Source organism: Porites lutea, chromosome 1, assembly GCF_958299795.1.
Source record: "Porites lutea chromosome 1, jaPorLute2.1, whole genome shotgun sequence".
Taxonomy (NCBI): domain Eukaryota; kingdom Metazoa; phylum Cnidaria; class Anthozoa; order Scleractinia; family Poritidae; genus Porites; species Porites lutea.
In genome coordinates this window covers 45,384,089-45,401,541 of record NC_133201.1, presented here as the reverse complement: position 1 = coordinate 45,401,541, position 17,453 = coordinate 45,384,089, and the positions used below count along the sequence as shown (strand labels likewise).

The 17,453-nt window shown below is 40.7% G+C and overlaps 1 protein-coding gene across 1 annotated transcript in view; it reads right to left on the bottom strand.

Annotated features, from left to right (window-relative positions):
- LOC140952572 (dynein axonemal heavy chain 8-like) overlaps positions 1 to 17,453 on the bottom strand; it is a 94,974-nt gene that overhangs the window by 39,534 nt on the left and 37,987 nt on the right. The window contains exons 35-61 of the mRNA XM_073402002.1: positions 16,801 to 17,021; positions 16,089 to 16,157; positions 15,857 to 15,955; positions 15,259 to 15,396; positions 14,698 to 14,918; positions 14,151 to 14,314; positions 13,145 to 13,290; positions 12,482 to 12,683; positions 11,765 to 12,105; positions 10,818 to 10,925; positions 10,212 to 10,298; positions 9,849 to 9,913; positions 9,396 to 9,465; positions 8,550 to 8,764; positions 8,211 to 8,280; positions 7,528 to 7,642; positions 6,500 to 6,598; positions 6,064 to 6,164; positions 5,326 to 5,481; positions 4,249 to 4,323; positions 3,984 to 4,154; positions 3,107 to 3,259; positions 2,897 to 3,007; positions 2,311 to 2,477; positions 1,535 to 1,721; positions 808 to 915; positions 382 to 521 (exon numbers count right to left, since the gene is read on the bottom strand). Coding sequence (XP_073258103.1) covers positions 382 to 521; positions 808 to 915; positions 1,535 to 1,721; positions 2,311 to 2,477; positions 2,897 to 3,007; positions 3,107 to 3,259; positions 3,984 to 4,154; positions 4,249 to 4,323; positions 5,326 to 5,481; positions 6,064 to 6,164; positions 6,500 to 6,598; positions 7,528 to 7,642; positions 8,211 to 8,280; positions 8,550 to 8,764; positions 9,396 to 9,465; positions 9,849 to 9,913; positions 10,212 to 10,298; positions 10,818 to 10,925; positions 11,765 to 12,105; positions 12,482 to 12,683; positions 13,145 to 13,290; positions 14,151 to 14,314; positions 14,698 to 14,918; positions 15,259 to 15,396; positions 15,857 to 15,955; positions 16,089 to 16,157; positions 16,801 to 17,021 — 3,799 coding nt within the window. The remainder of the gene's footprint in view (positions 1 to 381; positions 522 to 807; positions 916 to 1,534; positions 1,722 to 2,310; positions 2,478 to 2,896; positions 3,008 to 3,106; positions 3,260 to 3,983; positions 4,155 to 4,248; positions 4,324 to 5,325; positions 5,482 to 6,063; positions 6,165 to 6,499; positions 6,599 to 7,527; positions 7,643 to 8,210; positions 8,281 to 8,549; positions 8,765 to 9,395; positions 9,466 to 9,848; positions 9,914 to 10,211; positions 10,299 to 10,817; positions 10,926 to 11,764; positions 12,106 to 12,481; positions 12,684 to 13,144; positions 13,291 to 14,150; positions 14,315 to 14,697; positions 14,919 to 15,258; positions 15,397 to 15,856; positions 15,956 to 16,088; positions 16,158 to 16,800; positions 17,022 to 17,453) is intronic.

Genomic DNA, 17,453 nt, shown 5'->3' with positions numbered 1-17,453 from the left:
CTGGCAGAACTTTTGCAAAGTACGTTTCTCTGGATGTTACAAAAAAAGAACATTGGTATCACTGATCAGTAGTGAAAGGCCTTGTAGCTTTGACCACGGCCTTCTTCTGGTTCAAGGGGACCGCGTCTAAACAAATATTCTGCGCCATTGTTAGGGGAGTGGAAGTCAACCCCCTCAGTTGATCAGGAGAGGTAAAGTATCAACAGGTCATAACCAAGGGATTCAACAGCACAGGTCTCCAGCGATAGCTTCTTAACGTCCCATCACTTCGATGGCACCATCGCTTTTATCCTTAAAAGTGCCATGATCGAAATAAAGCAAAAGAGAGAAAACTTTCCCTTGATGGTGCATTTACAAATCAATTCTTTTTGAATGCCTTACCGTGGGCCTATTCTGAGAAGTCTATGGGTGGGTGGGAGACAGAGAATGATGTGAAGATTAGCCTTCACTCGAGTGATAAAAAACTTCATAGGATCTGCCAAAAAGTTGGAGAACTTCTTCTTGATCGCGGGCATCAAAGCCTGACAAAATGAAACAAACACACAAGCAACCACGGTTAATTTTCTTTTATCGCGTAACATGAAAATGAGAAACCCCCTGTTATTTATAGAGTAAAAATTTGTCTTCCAAACGATGTGTCCCTAGTTGTCACCGTTGTAGTCCTTGAAAAAAAAACCATCATAAGGTGATCTTTTAACAGAAAAGTTACTAAAAACAAATACACGTTACGGGCAACAAAAACCAACCAACCAACAAATAATATAAAAAAAGGACAAACGCAGAATCATTTTATTAATCACTTATTACCTGTAGTAGGCTGTCCAGTTCATCTACAGAGAACAATGGTGGGTACTCTCCACTGACAAGCAGGCTGTTCAGGGCATCAAGGTACATATCATCGCGAAGATCTGGTGCCTGAATCAAAGATCCAGAATAGCTTAAGACTTCCTCGCCTAGCACTTTTGTGTGTCTAAGAGGTGCATGGACTAAGACGTGGAGCACTAAACGTGGGTCCGAAACGTATTTTCCTATTAAGTAGTAAGAGTTCTCTGTCAAAACCTGCTGCCTTGTGCATGGTGGAAATTTAGCAAAAAAGTCAGCTGTTCGCTACTAGTCTCTTTGGTCCATAACTGGTTAATAAGGCATAACTGAAAGCCCTAAAGGAGCTCATCTAAAGTTAAATAAACCTAAAATATCCCATTCAACTGCAAAATCTCAGTGGTGGGGAGCAAGGGTGGCGCAGTGGTAAGAGCATTTGCCTCCCACTAATGTGGCCTGGGTTGAAGTCCTGGCCTGTATGTGGGTTGAGTTTGATGTTGGTTCGAGCGGTTTTTCTCTAGGTAGTCCGGTTTTTCCCTCTCTTCAAAAACCCACATTTCCAAATTCCAGTTTGAGCAGGAATGTATGGTCGACGAAGAATCACTATTTCTGTCAGGAAGTGCTACTTCTAAGTCATTAGAGGTAGGCCATTAGGCTAGGAATCCCGATTTTCTGGAACTCCTCTTAGATCCATCAAGAAGAAGCAAATACTTACAGTAAACAGGACGGTTGTGGTTTTGCCGTCACATCCAGCTTGACGTACAGCTGATCTGAGTCCATCAAGAAATGTGTTTGGATAGGTACAGTCCACAGGATGAATGGGGTATTCCAACATGTACAGGGCTAGTGCTGCTAAGGAGTTTAGGTGAGTGCCAATAGACCCAATCAACAATGCATTCCCTCTGTAACAATAAATACAATTCCATGATGTTATCAGCTAAGTAGAAAAGAAATGGCCTGTGGTTTTCCGCCTGCAAGTTTGTACATTTAGTAATGCGAGGGGAACTTGAAAGCGTAAGAATAAGATTAAAAAGGAAGGCGTCAGCACATGGGATAAATAAATAAATAAATAAATAAATAAATAAATAAATAAAATTAAAAGAACTCGTAACCTTTACGATTGTTTTCCATACAGGACTTTACTGGATAACTTTCCAAAACAAAACTAGGAGTTGTTGACTGCCCCAAAATCTTCGAGGTGTTTTTTTTTGTTTGTTTGTTTGTTTTATAGTGTTTTTTTTTTTTTTTGGTATTCTTATCTAATACGTTTAATTATCGATATAAGCTTCCACGAAGGTTCCTTAACTTAACGCCATTTCTTAATCTCAGACAACTGAGGACATTAATTTAACCTTTCAAAAGCTGACGTGGAAACATCACTTTGTCATACTAACCCTTTCAGCTAGGGTAGTCTAGGAGGAGGCAGTCTCCTTGTGGTCATAGGTTTCTTCAAGAATAAAAGCGTGAAGTTGGAGGGACTGTACTACCTACCTGTTTTTGTAACTCAAGATTCGGTGTAGGCGAATTACGTGGAACATTACATGACCTGATATCATCAAATCAAGCCCCTCGCCACTGAATTCATCATTATACCGTTTCAAGAAGTTTTGCAAACACAGTGACACCTCGTCAATGTTATTAATTGCTTGAAGAAGGATCTGAAAAAGAAATTAAGACGTATCAACCAAGTACAATTTATTTATCATCGTTGAAACCGAGCAGTTGCTATCAATGTCAGACGCTGCCCGTAATAAATTCCTTCTTGTTCTTGCTTCTGACAATAACGTATACTCTTCAAGAGGCACCTTTGAAAAGACTACCGCAATACCGCAGGTGACTGGACTAGAGTACCCGGAGAAAAACGTCTCGAAGCAAGGGAGAGAAACAATAAACTCAACCCACATACTTCATCCAGGCCAGAACCCGAACCCCGGCCAAAATGGTGGGAGGCGAGTGTTCTCACCACTGTGCCTTCCTTATCACAGGTTTCCCCATCTGCCCCTTGTCCCTTTCGTAGTTTTAGAAAAACACAGTTTTTAAAATCAGAAATAGAAATACACGATTACATTGAACAAACCTTGGGAGCCACACGCCCTTGAGTAACAGGCCGCTGGGAATAAAGCCCTGCATCCAAAGGAAATGTGATAAAGAGAGAAGAGGGAGAGTTGGCTGGCAGCTCAGGAAAATTCTGAAAATAAATGGCAAGGAGCAATTATTAAGCAGCTGCTGCTGTTTAAATGTGAACAGGATATACTGAAGCTTAAAAAGATTTGCTATTACTATTTACCTCTTTCATGATTGTCTTCAGAGTTTTTTCAAACCATTTGATATCTACGGAACGGCAGACGCGATCCTTCACAACTCGTGCTATCTCGTGTTGCCACAGGGATACCATGTATTCCTCATCAGCGCGCATTTCTTCGGAACAGTTTTTAAGGCCCTAAAATATCAAAGTTAACGAGTGAGTGACACATTTGCAAATCGCCAGCGACAGGATAACTCGTGAACAAAAATAGTTAAAAGGGAGAGTCATCGAAGTTTTATCACGCTTTCATTGACCTCCTGTCAAGGTCTTAGAAGTCTTCAAGGTGTTTCAACACTTTCATCTCAGACGACCACACAATACTGTGCATTGGAAATGACTGTGCCCAATATTCCTTTGTATCGTCCGTGTGACTAAATTCTTCGCTTAAGCGAACCTATACTAAGATGTCTACGGAAGAAATAATACTACAAGTTGACCAAAAAACTTAGAAACACCCAGTGGCATGCAGATGGCATGACATTTGGTATTGCGTGGCCGTGGATACAAGTGAAAGGACGCATGCTAAGTATACCTGATAGCTTTTGTGCCTAGTGCAAGAAAACCATACCAGATAGAGCTTCTGTTCACACATAAGAACGGTGATTTCGGCGCGATTTCTGTCACGGAGCGAAGCTGCGCGGCGCCGATCTCTAAAGGGGAGAGTCATGCACATATCGGATAGGCGTTCATACTATATCGGATACTCTTAGTTGTGCCACGAAAAGCTATGCGGTACTGTGAGAACACAGAAAAAATCTACTGGTCAGGGTGAGGATGTATCTAGTTCACTTCTGTTCTTTCCATCTGGAAAAAATCGACAGTAGAATCGTTCAGTCTACTAATTACTTCGCTACGATACCTGAAAGACTCTGGTAATGTCCCTGAGATTAAACTGGTAATGGTATCTCCCAGGAGTGGGTGAAGGTCTCAATACATCTTGCAAGCTAGTCAACAGCGTACACGATGCCATCACAATCTGCTCGTGAAACTCTTGGGGTAGACCCATGCCTTGATTCTGAGCCATGTTGGCCTGTGTGGTTAAAAACAGTCAAACTTAGATAAAGTGACGATGTAACGAAGGCTAAACATCTAAAATTAAGACTAAATGAACCATTTGAACACACCTCCAATATCGAAGTAACAATGGTGAAGAGTGACTCGGCTGTGGGAGCAGGCAGACGGAATACCGCAAAGTGACGCTGCAAGGTACAAACCGTAATTGTTATGATAAACAATGACTGAATAAGTTTGATGATAACATGAAAAAATTATCCAAGTCGAGAAGGGTACTCTCTACCAATCAAGGCTGCAGGCATAAAATCACCCGACCAAAATACATAAAATCTCAAACTGGTGTTTCTGTAAGACGACTGTAGACATACTCGTTCAGGCTAGTAGTGAGACTTATGTAAAGATGTTGCAAACATAACGGGGTAACAAACTTCTCGTGCAACGGTTAGTCGATCTTAGCCTACTGTGAAAGGGCTAATACAAAAGACAGAAGAGCAAACGATTCTTAATAATCTACACAGCCCCCCTCCCACTCCCAGCCCCGTAACCTAAAGTCAACAATACTTCTCGCTTAGGGCAAAATGTTTTGTTAGGGGTAGGTGGACAGTCTCCCAGCATCTAATTCTGACCCAAAAAATGCACAATAGAGTATATCAAATGATGGTGACGTCACAAAAACTGGATTTGTGAAATTATGTTACCTTCTTGCCAAAAGATAGCGAGTTATTGCACATTAGCAGTGAGACATTGGCACGATAATGTTCTGATGACACTATACCAATCCTTAAAAATTGCTTAGGTAGTTACACTTACGATGCACGTTAATTTAGGAGGACTTGCGTGGAGTCATCAGTGCATATCAACCCTAATTTCTCGGGAAAAAATTGCACTACTGCCCTTGGTTTCAGCAAGGAGGCACTTTTGGTCTTGTTCTCCCGGACGCTCTCAACAAACCCCCAAAATTCACAAGTCCTAAAATTTTCAACCCAATCTTCTGCAGTCTTCACTCACAACACACCACCAAATGTACCTAACAATAGTTTCTGTAACACCTTTAATCGGCCTACTTCCTGGACTGACAGTTCGTTTAATTCTCACTTTCACTGTATTGGCCATTTGCAAATTCATTAACAATTCATAAAGTGAAAATATATGTAACTGCTAAACTGTTACGTAACCTGTATCCTTACCTTTAGTCTTTCAGGGATTTGTTGATGAGTGCCGCTGGTCACTGGTTCTGACTGCATGTTCATAGCTGCTGTTACAACAACCCCCTCCAAGACGCGGCGGTCAAACGGTTTTTTAGTATTGAACAAGATCTTTTCATCTAGGACTTGTCGCAGAAGCTAATATAGACGTATAAATTGCTTATGTCAATACACAACAAGCAAGGAGCATACTGAAGTTTCTTGGTTATAAGAAATTGGTTCCTAGACAAACACTTGAAAAGTGAGGCAGTTATTATGAGACTAAAAGAAATTTAACTATAGAGTCGTTGCCCTCTTTTTTCGTTACAAAAGACACTATGCTCCATCTTTCCTTAATTTACCAACTGATGTTAAGAGAAACCTGAAACATGTTAGTTCCCAGACAAAGCTTTAACAACAATCCAGAACTGTCATTAATGACTACTCTCTGGAGACAAGTGAAATGCGTGGTGTTGTGCCGATTCGTTTACCCATGGAACCAAAGCTGGGTAGTTTGAGCTCCGATAACTACCATCCCGTTGTCAAAACCTCTCCTCTACATGCACTGTCTCCCGTTCTAACCAAATATACCGGTAACCTCGTTTCCAGGGTTCTCTCCTACCCCTCGAGACGGAGAGAAGAGGAACCTGGGAACGAGGTCGGTGTACCGGCGACTGAGATTTTGAATAACCGAGCAATGGACAAGATCATCAAATATATTTAAAGAAGTAATGTACTCACCTCATTGACCTCCTGGGTTCCAAATTCATCTGTCCGTGGCAGACTAAGGTCGTCGATAAACATGTTCAGTACTTTTCCTTTCTTTGCTCCATACACGAAACCTATAAGGAGGCCATACACGGAAATTGTATTACATTATATACATCTTCAATACACCTTGCTCGGAAAGGGTTTTAGTCATGTTCCTTGGGCGTCTTTTTCGTTATTTCAATGAAGCTTTTGCAAAGGCTGTTTACATCAGTCGATCAACCATTTTGTTAAATACAAAACCAATAGTGTCTAACCTCAAAACCTGTCAAACACACGCAGCAAAGAAGGTCTTCTTCACTTTTTTTTTTCTATTTTGAAAAAAAGGGAAGAAGGACCGACTGATCGCAGGTTAAAGCTGGACTCGACAGAAACTAAGCTATCCCTCAAGTAGTTTGCTTGTGCTCACCTTGCCTGTGGTAAATGTTTTGTTCCACAAACTGCTGTAATGAAGCAGCTCCTGAGGTGCCGGAATAAACATACCGTTTGACGATTTGATTCTTGTCCTCTGAAAATAAAATAAGTAATGTTACGTAGAAATATCGATATTTTGCTGATGTCCTTTCTAGCCAGTATAGCATTCGTTTTCTAAGACCAGAGAGCAATTACGCGTCCCTTGACTTCCTGCGTCTCGTGCGCTTTGAAAGGGATGCAGCTGCTACGAAGACTGCAAGTGCGGTGGGCCACTAAAAATACAAATTCAATAGAGAAAAAAAACTATATATGTAGTTTTGATAGGATAACAGGGACGCGGTTTAATGGCAATAGAATTCGGGAACTTGACGGCACGCAGTTTAATTTCAATTCATTGCACCTAGGAGTGTTTATCTCTGGTTCACTTTACCTTTGTTCTCATCAACTCTTACGATTTTTGTCCCTTTTTTCTATAAATGAAACTGAAGGTACTTTTTTCAGTTAATGCTCATTAAAGCATGGTATAGCAGCTAAAATATTGTCCAAGCTGATACCCTGTAGCTCGAACCTTCCAATAAAATCTTTTCAGAAGTATACCCTTAAATTGAAAGGCTTGTTTTTCAGGATTAAAGTAAATAAATAAGCAAATAAATTAAGAAGTTTTTTTTGTTCAGGATTAGGACTGCAGTTAACATCCATGATTCTCAAACCACAAGATAAAAAGACAGAGCAATCTGGATAAAATACCGAATCCGGTGGCACTGGAAAAGGTAGATTGGCCATAGTAGGGGGTTGAGAGGTGGCGTTTCGAGCGTTAGCCCTTCGTCAGAGTGAGTAAGGCGATTGCGAGTTGACGTTTCGATTTGGCGAAACCACAAACAATCTATGATTACCTGATTCGCTCTGACGAAGGGTTGACGCTCGAAACATCACCTTCTGTATCCCTGAGCGGTGGCAAATCTTCTACTTTACAACCCACGTACTGAGGCACCATCACAGTTTAAACCCTGGATTCAAACGTACCTTGCTTGTCCAAGAAATCAGCAATGAGTGAGGTTTTCCCACATCCTGCTGGACCTGTCAGTAAAATGTTTCTACCAGACGCGCTTGCCAGCTCCATGAACTGTCGAGTACGAATCTTAAAGAAAGCGAGCGAACATCACCTTATTTAGATACTTTTTCATAGCGGTAAGTTAGCATTTTACCTCCTTGTAGTGAAGGCTGGTTTGCAATCGCTAGGATCGCTGAAAGGAAAAGCACTTGTCTTCAGCGTTCGAAGAGAATATAATAAAACAAGATAGGACTGAGCTAAAATCAGAAACAAATGCCCTTTGGGTGGCGGCCATGATGAAATTTTCGTCATAATCTGTTATTTAAAAATACCTTTACAGAAGAAAGCTATGTTTTCACAAATGTCTTGCAATTCTCCCTTCCCCCCCCCCCTAAAAAAAATTAAACTCAGGAAAACTTTTGGATACACAGGTACAGCGTTTTATGTGGGGTATAAGGGGGTGGGGGGGGGGGGGGGGGTTGGTTTGAAAAAAAAAAAGAAACGCCACAAATGAAAATTTGTCCCAAGACTGTTCACGATTTTAGCCCTCAATTCTAAATCAATGACTTCCATACAATGACTACGAAAGGTAGGATCGTTCAGATCCTATCGTAGCGAACAAGCCATTAAAACTCAATTTCAGTCGTTCACTTACCGTGTCAATTGTGTCCACGAACACTTCTCCAAGAAGATCGGATGCATCAAAGTAGCTCACTTCTGGAACTCTATTTATTTGAAGCCAAAAATAATCACTCAATTGATCCGGGTCATATCAAAAAAGAACGGACGAAGGAATCTAGTGCTCTAACCGAAAGCTAATTTCATTCATCAGTGGTATGGCATCACAACGACGTGAAGGAATATGGATACCTGACAAAAACTTTATTGAATTTTTAATTGTTTGTTGTCAGGAACTGGAATGTCCACAAAACAATATCGTTAAAAAACGGTTACTGTGTGAGACTCCTAAGCCATGTATTAAACTTGAACCAACCTTGACTGCCACGGATCCCACTCGCCAGACTCGTCAACATAGTAATCAAACACTGAGATTTCTTGGTCATAATCTGGCAGAGCTGTCGTTAGTGAGAGAAGAAGCTCGCTAAACTTCTTCCTGTCTGGTTCATCCAGTAGTCCTCCGAAAGACCAAATCAGTGAGAAGAGGTATAATCTCTCTATATGGAGCTCACCACCAATGTCAGTATTACCCTAGAAAAAGGAGCAACTTTCTTTATGACCTTATTTCCTTAGAAACCTATTCCTAAGTTGTCTTTCGTGAGTAGTATATGGCACATGTTTGGGGGACGACTGATAAACCACAATGGAAATTCTCGTTTTATTTATAAAATACAGGAAAACGATCAATACCGACGCAAAAATGTCGCAGCAGAGAAGGCTTATGAATGTAAATGCCGAGAACACATTAAAGGATTTGGATCACGGCCTCTAAAATATGTCTTCACAAAAGTCAATGTAACCTGGCAGTGAACATGTTGAAAATTAAGCCATTTTTAAACATTTCATCCTCTTTCTCAGTCGTCTTCGGCGAGTTTAGATGAGACGTTACCCGTTCAGCTTTTTGGAAGACCATCGCGTTTGGTTCCAATACTCCTCTGCTCACTCGTAGAGGTCAAAATGGCCCGGAAAGAGGCTGAAGACGCTTTGGTCAAGCTTTCTAATGGACCTTTTTGACTTGTATGTTTTGTTTTCCCATTTGGACCTTTTTGGTCTAACATAAGACCTTACAATTCCGTGCGGTGTGTATACAACAAATACTGAAATATGTTACAGGTGTACCAATACTGGTAGATTTTACAGCGCCAAACATTAACAAGTTTACCTCAATCAAGGCCTTTAACATTGCAAGGCATGTGTTGAACAATCCTACTTCACAGATTTTCATAAATGGTCTGAAGAAACACAAAAAGCAACACAAAAGTATTTCGTTAAGTGTGTTAACAGATTGCCCATACTATAAGCTGGTTTTTCATCCCCCAGAGACAAACAGGAAATAGCGAAACTTTGCGACATAAATATAAATTTGAACCTGTCTCACAGACACTTCGATATTGAGGACTGTTCTGCTAGGGGCCAAAGGCTCCAACAAACTTCATACATCCCCTTCCTCTATGATACGGACAGTTCGCTTCGTCCCTTTGGTGTCCATAAATTAGCTTCGACAAAGCACAGGTTTGCAAATAGATGTTTGCATCATTCCCACATTTAAAAACTTATCCACGTTTCAATTGACCTATACGAGCCTTTCTTATAAAACAAAGAAAATACAACGAACCTTGCTTCGTACTGAACAAATTGTGAGATTACATCTACTGTCTTGTTGAATGCTCGTTGTAGACACTAGTGAAAAAAGTGGAAACAGAAAATAGAACTTGCACTCAATTTTAAATAAAATACGACATCGTTGATCTAAAACCTATCAAACTGGTGAACGAGATTAAACATATAGGATGAAGACAAAAGGTCATGACGTCACTCGCGTTTATGTATCTCTGCCCAAAAAAGGTCAATTCCATCCCTTCTATTCTACTGTGGATTCAAGTCAAATTTTTTTCAATGCTGTTTATGTCTAAATTAAGTTGACGAACTTTCTTCCTCCCCTAGATCTGTGCAGGGCTGATCTAAGATATCTACTCACATGACTTTCCTGAGGAGACCTATTGGCAAGCCAGGCTTCTGCTAGAGGCCTCCATCCTAGAACACTTTCATCCATATACACAACACCCTATATGTAAACAAGGAAATCATGTCACATAAAAACAAACGAACTCTCCAAAATAGTTTCCTTCGTACTTGTAGAAAAAACGAGAAAAACGAGAACGAGAACGCGGACTTAAAAATGACAATTTGTAAAGAGGGCCAACGGATAGGGGAACCACATTTTAAAGGCTATATTTGGTTGGCAACCGCGTGACAAGGCGGCCACGTTGGTAGTCAATAAAATAAACAAATTTACTAAATAATTTACATGAAAGTGGTATTTAGTTCGCAGAGGAGAGAAACACTCTTGTTCTTGATCACCGACAGGGCCGACGTGACGTCAAATGCAAACCAGCAATAATTTAGCAACTTGAAATTCATACTACTTTTTCATAGTTCTGCAAAGCGAGTGGCAGTGTTTAGTTTTCATAACGTCATTCAAGGAGACAGAGGTAGAGTCTAAAAAAAGAGAAATGTATATCCCCGTGAATTAAAGTTGTTCAAATCACACAAATCATGAACAACACAGAGAAGCTATACTTACACAACGAGAAACAGTGGAAGGCGAAGCATCCGTCAGGTCGTCAGTTTCAAACAGCAGCTTCACGTGCTCTGATAGATATAACCTTTCGCCATTCAACAAGTTCAGATACTACGAAGAAAATGATTACATGTAATTATTGCGCTTTATGAAGGACAGGAACATTTCCATCTTTGCAAGTCCGGTTAGCCCTGTATAGGACGATGATAAATAGGTTTAGAGATCAAAGGTCATATATTTGAGGGCCAAACAACGATCTACGTCCTGCAACAGAAGGGCTAAACTGAACTTCTACAAAGGCAAACATTCTTATAGAAGGATGAAAAATGAAATGATAATAGGCAAATACAACCAATACCCGGCGTCATCATTGAGCGATAGAGTTTTTATCTTCTAAACAGAATACTTTTAAATTCTACACAAGGTGGTGGAGAACCCTGGTAAAGGATGGTCCAATGAGAAAGGAGATACGCAAAATATTCTTATATGAGGACGAAAAATGAAATCATTACAGGCAAAAACCACCAATAACCGGCATCATGTTAGAGCGACAGAGTTTTTATCTCCTATACACAATACGTTTGAATTCTACATAAGGTCGTGGAGAACCTTCATGATGAACAGCGCAAGAGGGAAAGGAGATACGTTAAACATTCTTATAGCTGGATGGAAAATGAAATGATTACTGGCAAATAAGCTTCATCTTCAAAAGCGGGCACTATCTTATAGCTCGAGAGTTTTTATCTCCTACACAGAACAATTTTAAAATTCTTCTAGAATGAGTTGAACAGTGCCAGCATATATTTGCGTGGAGAGGTATGGATGACGCGACACAAGAATCACAAAGGAGACCATAGTGGGGAAGCCTGCCTTAAATCAACGCGACAATGGGCACTCGAAAAAAGGGGTGTGTAAAATGTAGCCTTAAATGATAATCATTCAATAACAACCTGTCCTTTATCCAGGGCACTACTCAAAAATTCAGACCATCCATGATGCAATGGAGCATCTAAACAAATCCAAGTCGTCATTTTGTGAACGCTGTGTTCCTTGTTGGCTTTTCGGAAGTACGCTGTAAAAATACCATCCTCAAAATCTGACGCCGAGTTCACTTTGCCGAACATGAGAGCGGGATCTGACACTCCCAGGGGATTTATTCTTTGTAACTTGTGAGAGTGCATCGGAGAGCCAGTATTCTTATGTTTGATGAGGGAACATTCACTGAGGGTTTCTACAAGTCCTGAGATACAGGATGATTTGCCCGTTCCTGGTGGTCCAGCCACGATAATCCCTAGAAAGAAATTAAATGAAACAGCCTTAATAGCACGCGTGCAGAAGGGCACACGATTTTCACGCGCTATCTAAGGAAGTGAACACTAAGTACTTATTCAATTTTACGCCAACCATGTGGCAAACTGGAGACAGTGTACTGTCTAAAATGTCCGCTATTATTTCTGGTGGTTCGTGAGCTGTCCATTCTGCTAAGCTGTCGACTATTTTTAGCTTTTACCAGGTAAACGCTTTCGGCCAGGAGCACCAAAATGTTCTGTCTTCTCATACGTTAATAACACTATAGTTTGTGTATCCCATATACCAGCCAAATTGCAGTGAAAGGGATCTCAATTCTTAAAGCCTTGTATAGCTAGTGTAGGATAAGAGTACTCCACCTCGATGGACTTTAGAAAGTGTCCACAGTTGGTGTATTTTTGCAATCCATGGCTGGTGAGGAACAAACCCTTTTTCCCTTGTATGAGTTAGAAGAACGCTTTCAAAGTCCTGAACTACTTTGGTGAGATGGTATGGTGGGGCAGGTGGTTTCGGTAAGCCATAAAACACGTCACGTAAAACCATGTTGAATACGTTCAGCTCCTAAAAAGCGAAAGAACATCACAGATAAGGAACTACCTGGTATTACCAATTCGAATTGGGCGGAGCATAAATAGCTATGAACACTGCAAATATCTGAATATTGTAAACGTTTGCTACAATAGAATGCCTAGAAGCGTGCAATTCCACAATCAAGCAATCAGAGCTCATGTGCAGATTCTGGACAAATTTAGGTCATCAGTATGAAATGTTTGAGGTCAAAACACAGAATTCTCTCTGGCGAAAGCTCCGCCGCGGCAGGGAGTGAAAAGGGGCGGCTATATTTGCAGGCGAACTACGTTTACATGTAAGCCTGATTTTTTTTTCCAGGCTTTCATATCGCAACTGCTAAGTTGCTTACGTATCTGCGATGATCTTTCCGGGAGTCCAAATATTAGAAAGAGCTCTTCCAAAAGTGAGTAAACAGGTTAGCGTAAAACTAACGCATTATTTCTGCATACTACCTCTGGTGAAAGCCGAGGACCTATACATTCTTGCAATGACTGTAACACCAAAGCATGCTCCATTCTGGCGGCAGAGGACAAGGACGATGGAGTAGTTGGCTTTTTATCCTTTTGCCCGAACTGGCTTCCTCTGTCCTTACCAGCACCTGCGAAACCACAAAAATCTCTAAGACTACTCATTATTTATCACTATGATCTAGTAAAATTGAATACCAAAGTTGCCAATGGTTCTAGCTTCACAAATGACAATGGTTTCGTAAATTTTCGTGAAAGACTTGCAAAGTTTGGCGTGATTATGAAACCGTTTGTTGTTTTGTGTGACGTGAACCGACGTGACATGGTTAAATCTTGGTTTGAACCAGCAAATAATAGTAAAGCCAATAGTAAAGGTAGCACGATAGAACATACGAAAGGCCATTGACAGAAAAGAAAGAGGCTGGAACCCAACACAACATCAAGATATGGACCGCATAACAAACGCACACTGAGGGCGTCTTCCATTTGTCAGAACCGACCGGCTAAAACCTTCCCCATTAGTCAAAACTATCGAGCCAGATCAGTCAAAACCTAAATAGAGTGCAGGAAAGAGATGGTTTTTCACAAAAACCTTTGGAAAAAGCCGATTTCACTGTCCAAATGACTGGTCCGGCAATGGTCCGGCCGGCCAGTTCTGACAAACGGAAAGCGCCCGTAAGAAGGAAGCAACCAAAGGTTCTTTATACGGTGTCATAAGAGTGCTTCTTCATCATTCTCAGCACACCAGTCAGCCAGTCATGTTCTGAACATAACACTACAGCAAGAAGAGACAATATTGTGAACTGCATACCCTCATTACCATTTGTAAACGACAATCCGGAACGCGCTGGAGAGCTGCACAATATCACTTGCTATTTGAAGGCCAATATTAGAGAAAACAATGCCTGCATAGACCATTTTAAAATTGCCAAGGGAATCGACATTGCGCATATTCTGTTATTGGCATCTTACAGGCCACATATTAGCTTACCAAACTGTGTAGAAACAGACTGGGTGCTTGAAGGTCTTGAGGGATCAATCTGGGCAGCGTTTAGCTTGCCTCCAAGTGGTCCTTGAGAAGATCGTTTGCGTCCTGCGTGTTGAATGACACCCACAAACGAGGATAAACTAAATTTGTGATGACTCTTTCCACTTCTGTTGAGAAATAAATCACAAATGCAAGCGTGAAACTGCATTCAGTGCGGATCAGTATTTGGCCTCAAAACAGGGACAGCGGTGGAAAATGGTGGACTCGGGATACTAAAGTCCCAGTGATTATTAACCGCTTTCTTTCTGAGGCTTCAACAATCCATTCAACATTTCAAAAGTAAATGTCCGTAGTATAAAGCGCCTGGCTATGATAGAGTAAATTCGTCAAGTGTCCTTTGTCACAAGCTATCAAACCGCCTTCAATTGCTTTCAACACAGCCATCCCAATTATGTCTCATGTTCAGTCAAATTCAATTCTGACGATTTCCTTGAACAGAGGATTCTGTTTGTTACTTGAAAACCTATTTACCCAATTTATCTATACTCACAGCTGCTCTTTGCAAATGTCGCCAACCAACTTAAGACGATCAGCTAGAATCTTTGGCGATTTAAAACCCTGGCCAGCACAATGTGCCCTGAGGATCAAAGACATGTCTGGCATCACCATGGCAACAGAACGGAACAGCGCCCTAAGCTCAGCAGGAAGTTCGAAGTTGTTTCCATTGGTACAGATAGTTAAGAAGACGGAAAAGTTTGGTTTTACAATTATCTACGAGATAAAACAAAATATTAGAAAAATATAAGAACTTCTCTCACAATTGTTTCAGTCTCTGATCTTCTGTTATCAGTCGTGTGCAAATGGCGCCTTTATCACACCCCAAATTCTCCTTTTTTCTGAAACTGCCGTCAATTCCATCCAGATCATCATACTGTAGGTTTACCAAAGCTTAATTTTCAGTGTAACTATAAAGAACTTGACTTTGTTATTGGGAGACTTTGCAAGTGGTATCACACACATGGTAGACAACTTTTACCATCACCTTGGCTTAGATAAGAAAACTAGTTTTCCACATTGATGTTTTGTTATATCTGTGAATAAATTAGCTAACCTCTCTTCCATCTTCGATGGTGCACGTAGGATGCCCACCCCTCATGGCAAGCAAGACAGCTTGAATCTCGAACAGCATGACAGACAGACATTCTGCATTCACTTTGTGAAACTCGTCTATAAGACCCCAACAACCTTCCTGTAAATAGAACAAGACAATGTAAAAGCGTCCACTTGGGAAGACAACATGCCCAGACAGGAGAAATTAAAAATAAACGGATGAGAATGTAAGGACAAACAGAATATTGAAGTCCAACAAGTGCCATGTAAGTCACATAAATTTAAGCAAGGGCTTACTTAGAAGTTTGGAACTTGGAGGCAGGCCAATCAAAGGAGATCGTGGTTTCTATTCAAATACCTATGGCTCTGCCCAGGTTAAAAGGAGTAAACAACAGCCTCGAATGCAGACAACTGCACCTTTACATGGAAACAATGTTACGTTTTCCCTTAACGCATACAAAACAACCGACATTTTTTTACCTCCTACAACACCATACGAAAAACTTGTAAGCGAAACTTAGGATTTGGCTTCAATGAAAACAAAAGCTTTGTTTGACTGATAATAGGTTTGTGTAGCTTTATAGTAAAGTTCAACCAACCTCTGACAAGCCCACGATGATTTTTCCCACTCCATTGGGTGACATCCTCGGAGAGCAACTAACGGTCACAAGGTAGCGACCCAGCAGTGAAGCAAGACCCTAAAAGAAAAACCACGAAAAGTATCATCAAAATGGTAATTCCGAACAATGTGTAGCGGCTGCATGATGGGTTCCACTGCATAACCTTTCAAGTCACAGAGACAAGTAAAAGTTGTAAGTAATAGAAAATTACCTTCACGGTTTCAGTTTTCCCTGTTCCTGTTGGTCCAACAAGAGACCCACCACAGAAATTCCATACAGCCTAACAAGAAAATCAAAAGGGTTTCGATTGAGATACTTATTGAGGGTTTCATATTTTATAATAGACATTTTTATATCACTTCATGAATAACTTGAAGTTATTTGTATTTTAAGGTCTTGAAGGTCCAATTTTCGCTGAGTAAAAACACCAAACAAAAATCATTGTGTTCACTGGATTGTGCTTATCAAAAACGAAATGATTAATAGATTAAGATTAACCCTTACTCGCAGAAGTGGCCGAAGTAAAAAATTCAACAATTCCTCTTTCTAAAATGATGGAAAACAAAAGGCACCATGTGAAAGTAGTGATCAGTAGCTTTCATTTGAATTGTTATACCGCAGGAGCCCATTTACAGACTCGAAAGTAGGTGCCATCTTGCAAGACTTCATCATTCAGTCTCGGAACGGGTTGAAAGCCCTTACAGGCGGAAGGCAGATCATTTGGCTAATTACAAGAGAGACTGTGGACGGAACTTTGCAATAAAGCAGAACACAGCGATCTGTAGCCAAACTGATAGGTCGCAAAGAACGGTTGTCAAATACGCAGCTCCAGTCTTCACCTTGTTTTCTGGAAAACAGCTTCTTAAAACTATAATGGATCTAACAACCATTCAAACTACCGCTACCAACTAAACACAAGTCACCTGAGTCAGGGTCAAGAAACATCGCTCGGTTATTGGAGTAAGAGCAAGGGCCACATCACCTCCGTAGAATTCATAACCATAAGGTAGCTGTGAGTCCAACATGTAGATAAAAAGCTCGTTACTCTCTTGACCATCTTCGGTAATCTTGGGAGGTTCTGCAGACGTAGAGCGGCCAAAACCTCTGTCCAGTGAAGGAAGGGAGGGTAGTGAGGGTATTCTCCCTGCAAACGAAACCAACAAACAAATATACAGTCAACCTACAAAACGGACACCAATGGGACTAACACGAGGTGTACTTCTAAGATGTTACGCCCTTTAGAGAGTCAATAAAACCAACTTTTGGAATCTGTTTTAGGGAGAGTTGACTGTAACTAGTTACTGTGGACGTATTTTTAAATTCTGCATCAATTGTTTCGGCTTGCGTCAATATATTTTCTCACTTTGCAAACAAGACAATTTATAGGATTTCGCTCCAGTGTGCAAACACAAAAAATGGGGTCAAGGCTAGAGGTGACAAATTCTTACAAATCACTACAATTTGTCAACCCAAGCCTTAAGTTGGTGCCTTTGTTCCTGTTGTTGTTGCTTTTTTTGTTTTGGAATGTAGAAATTGTCTGCTGTATCTGGATTACGAATGAAGCCAAGCGATAAGA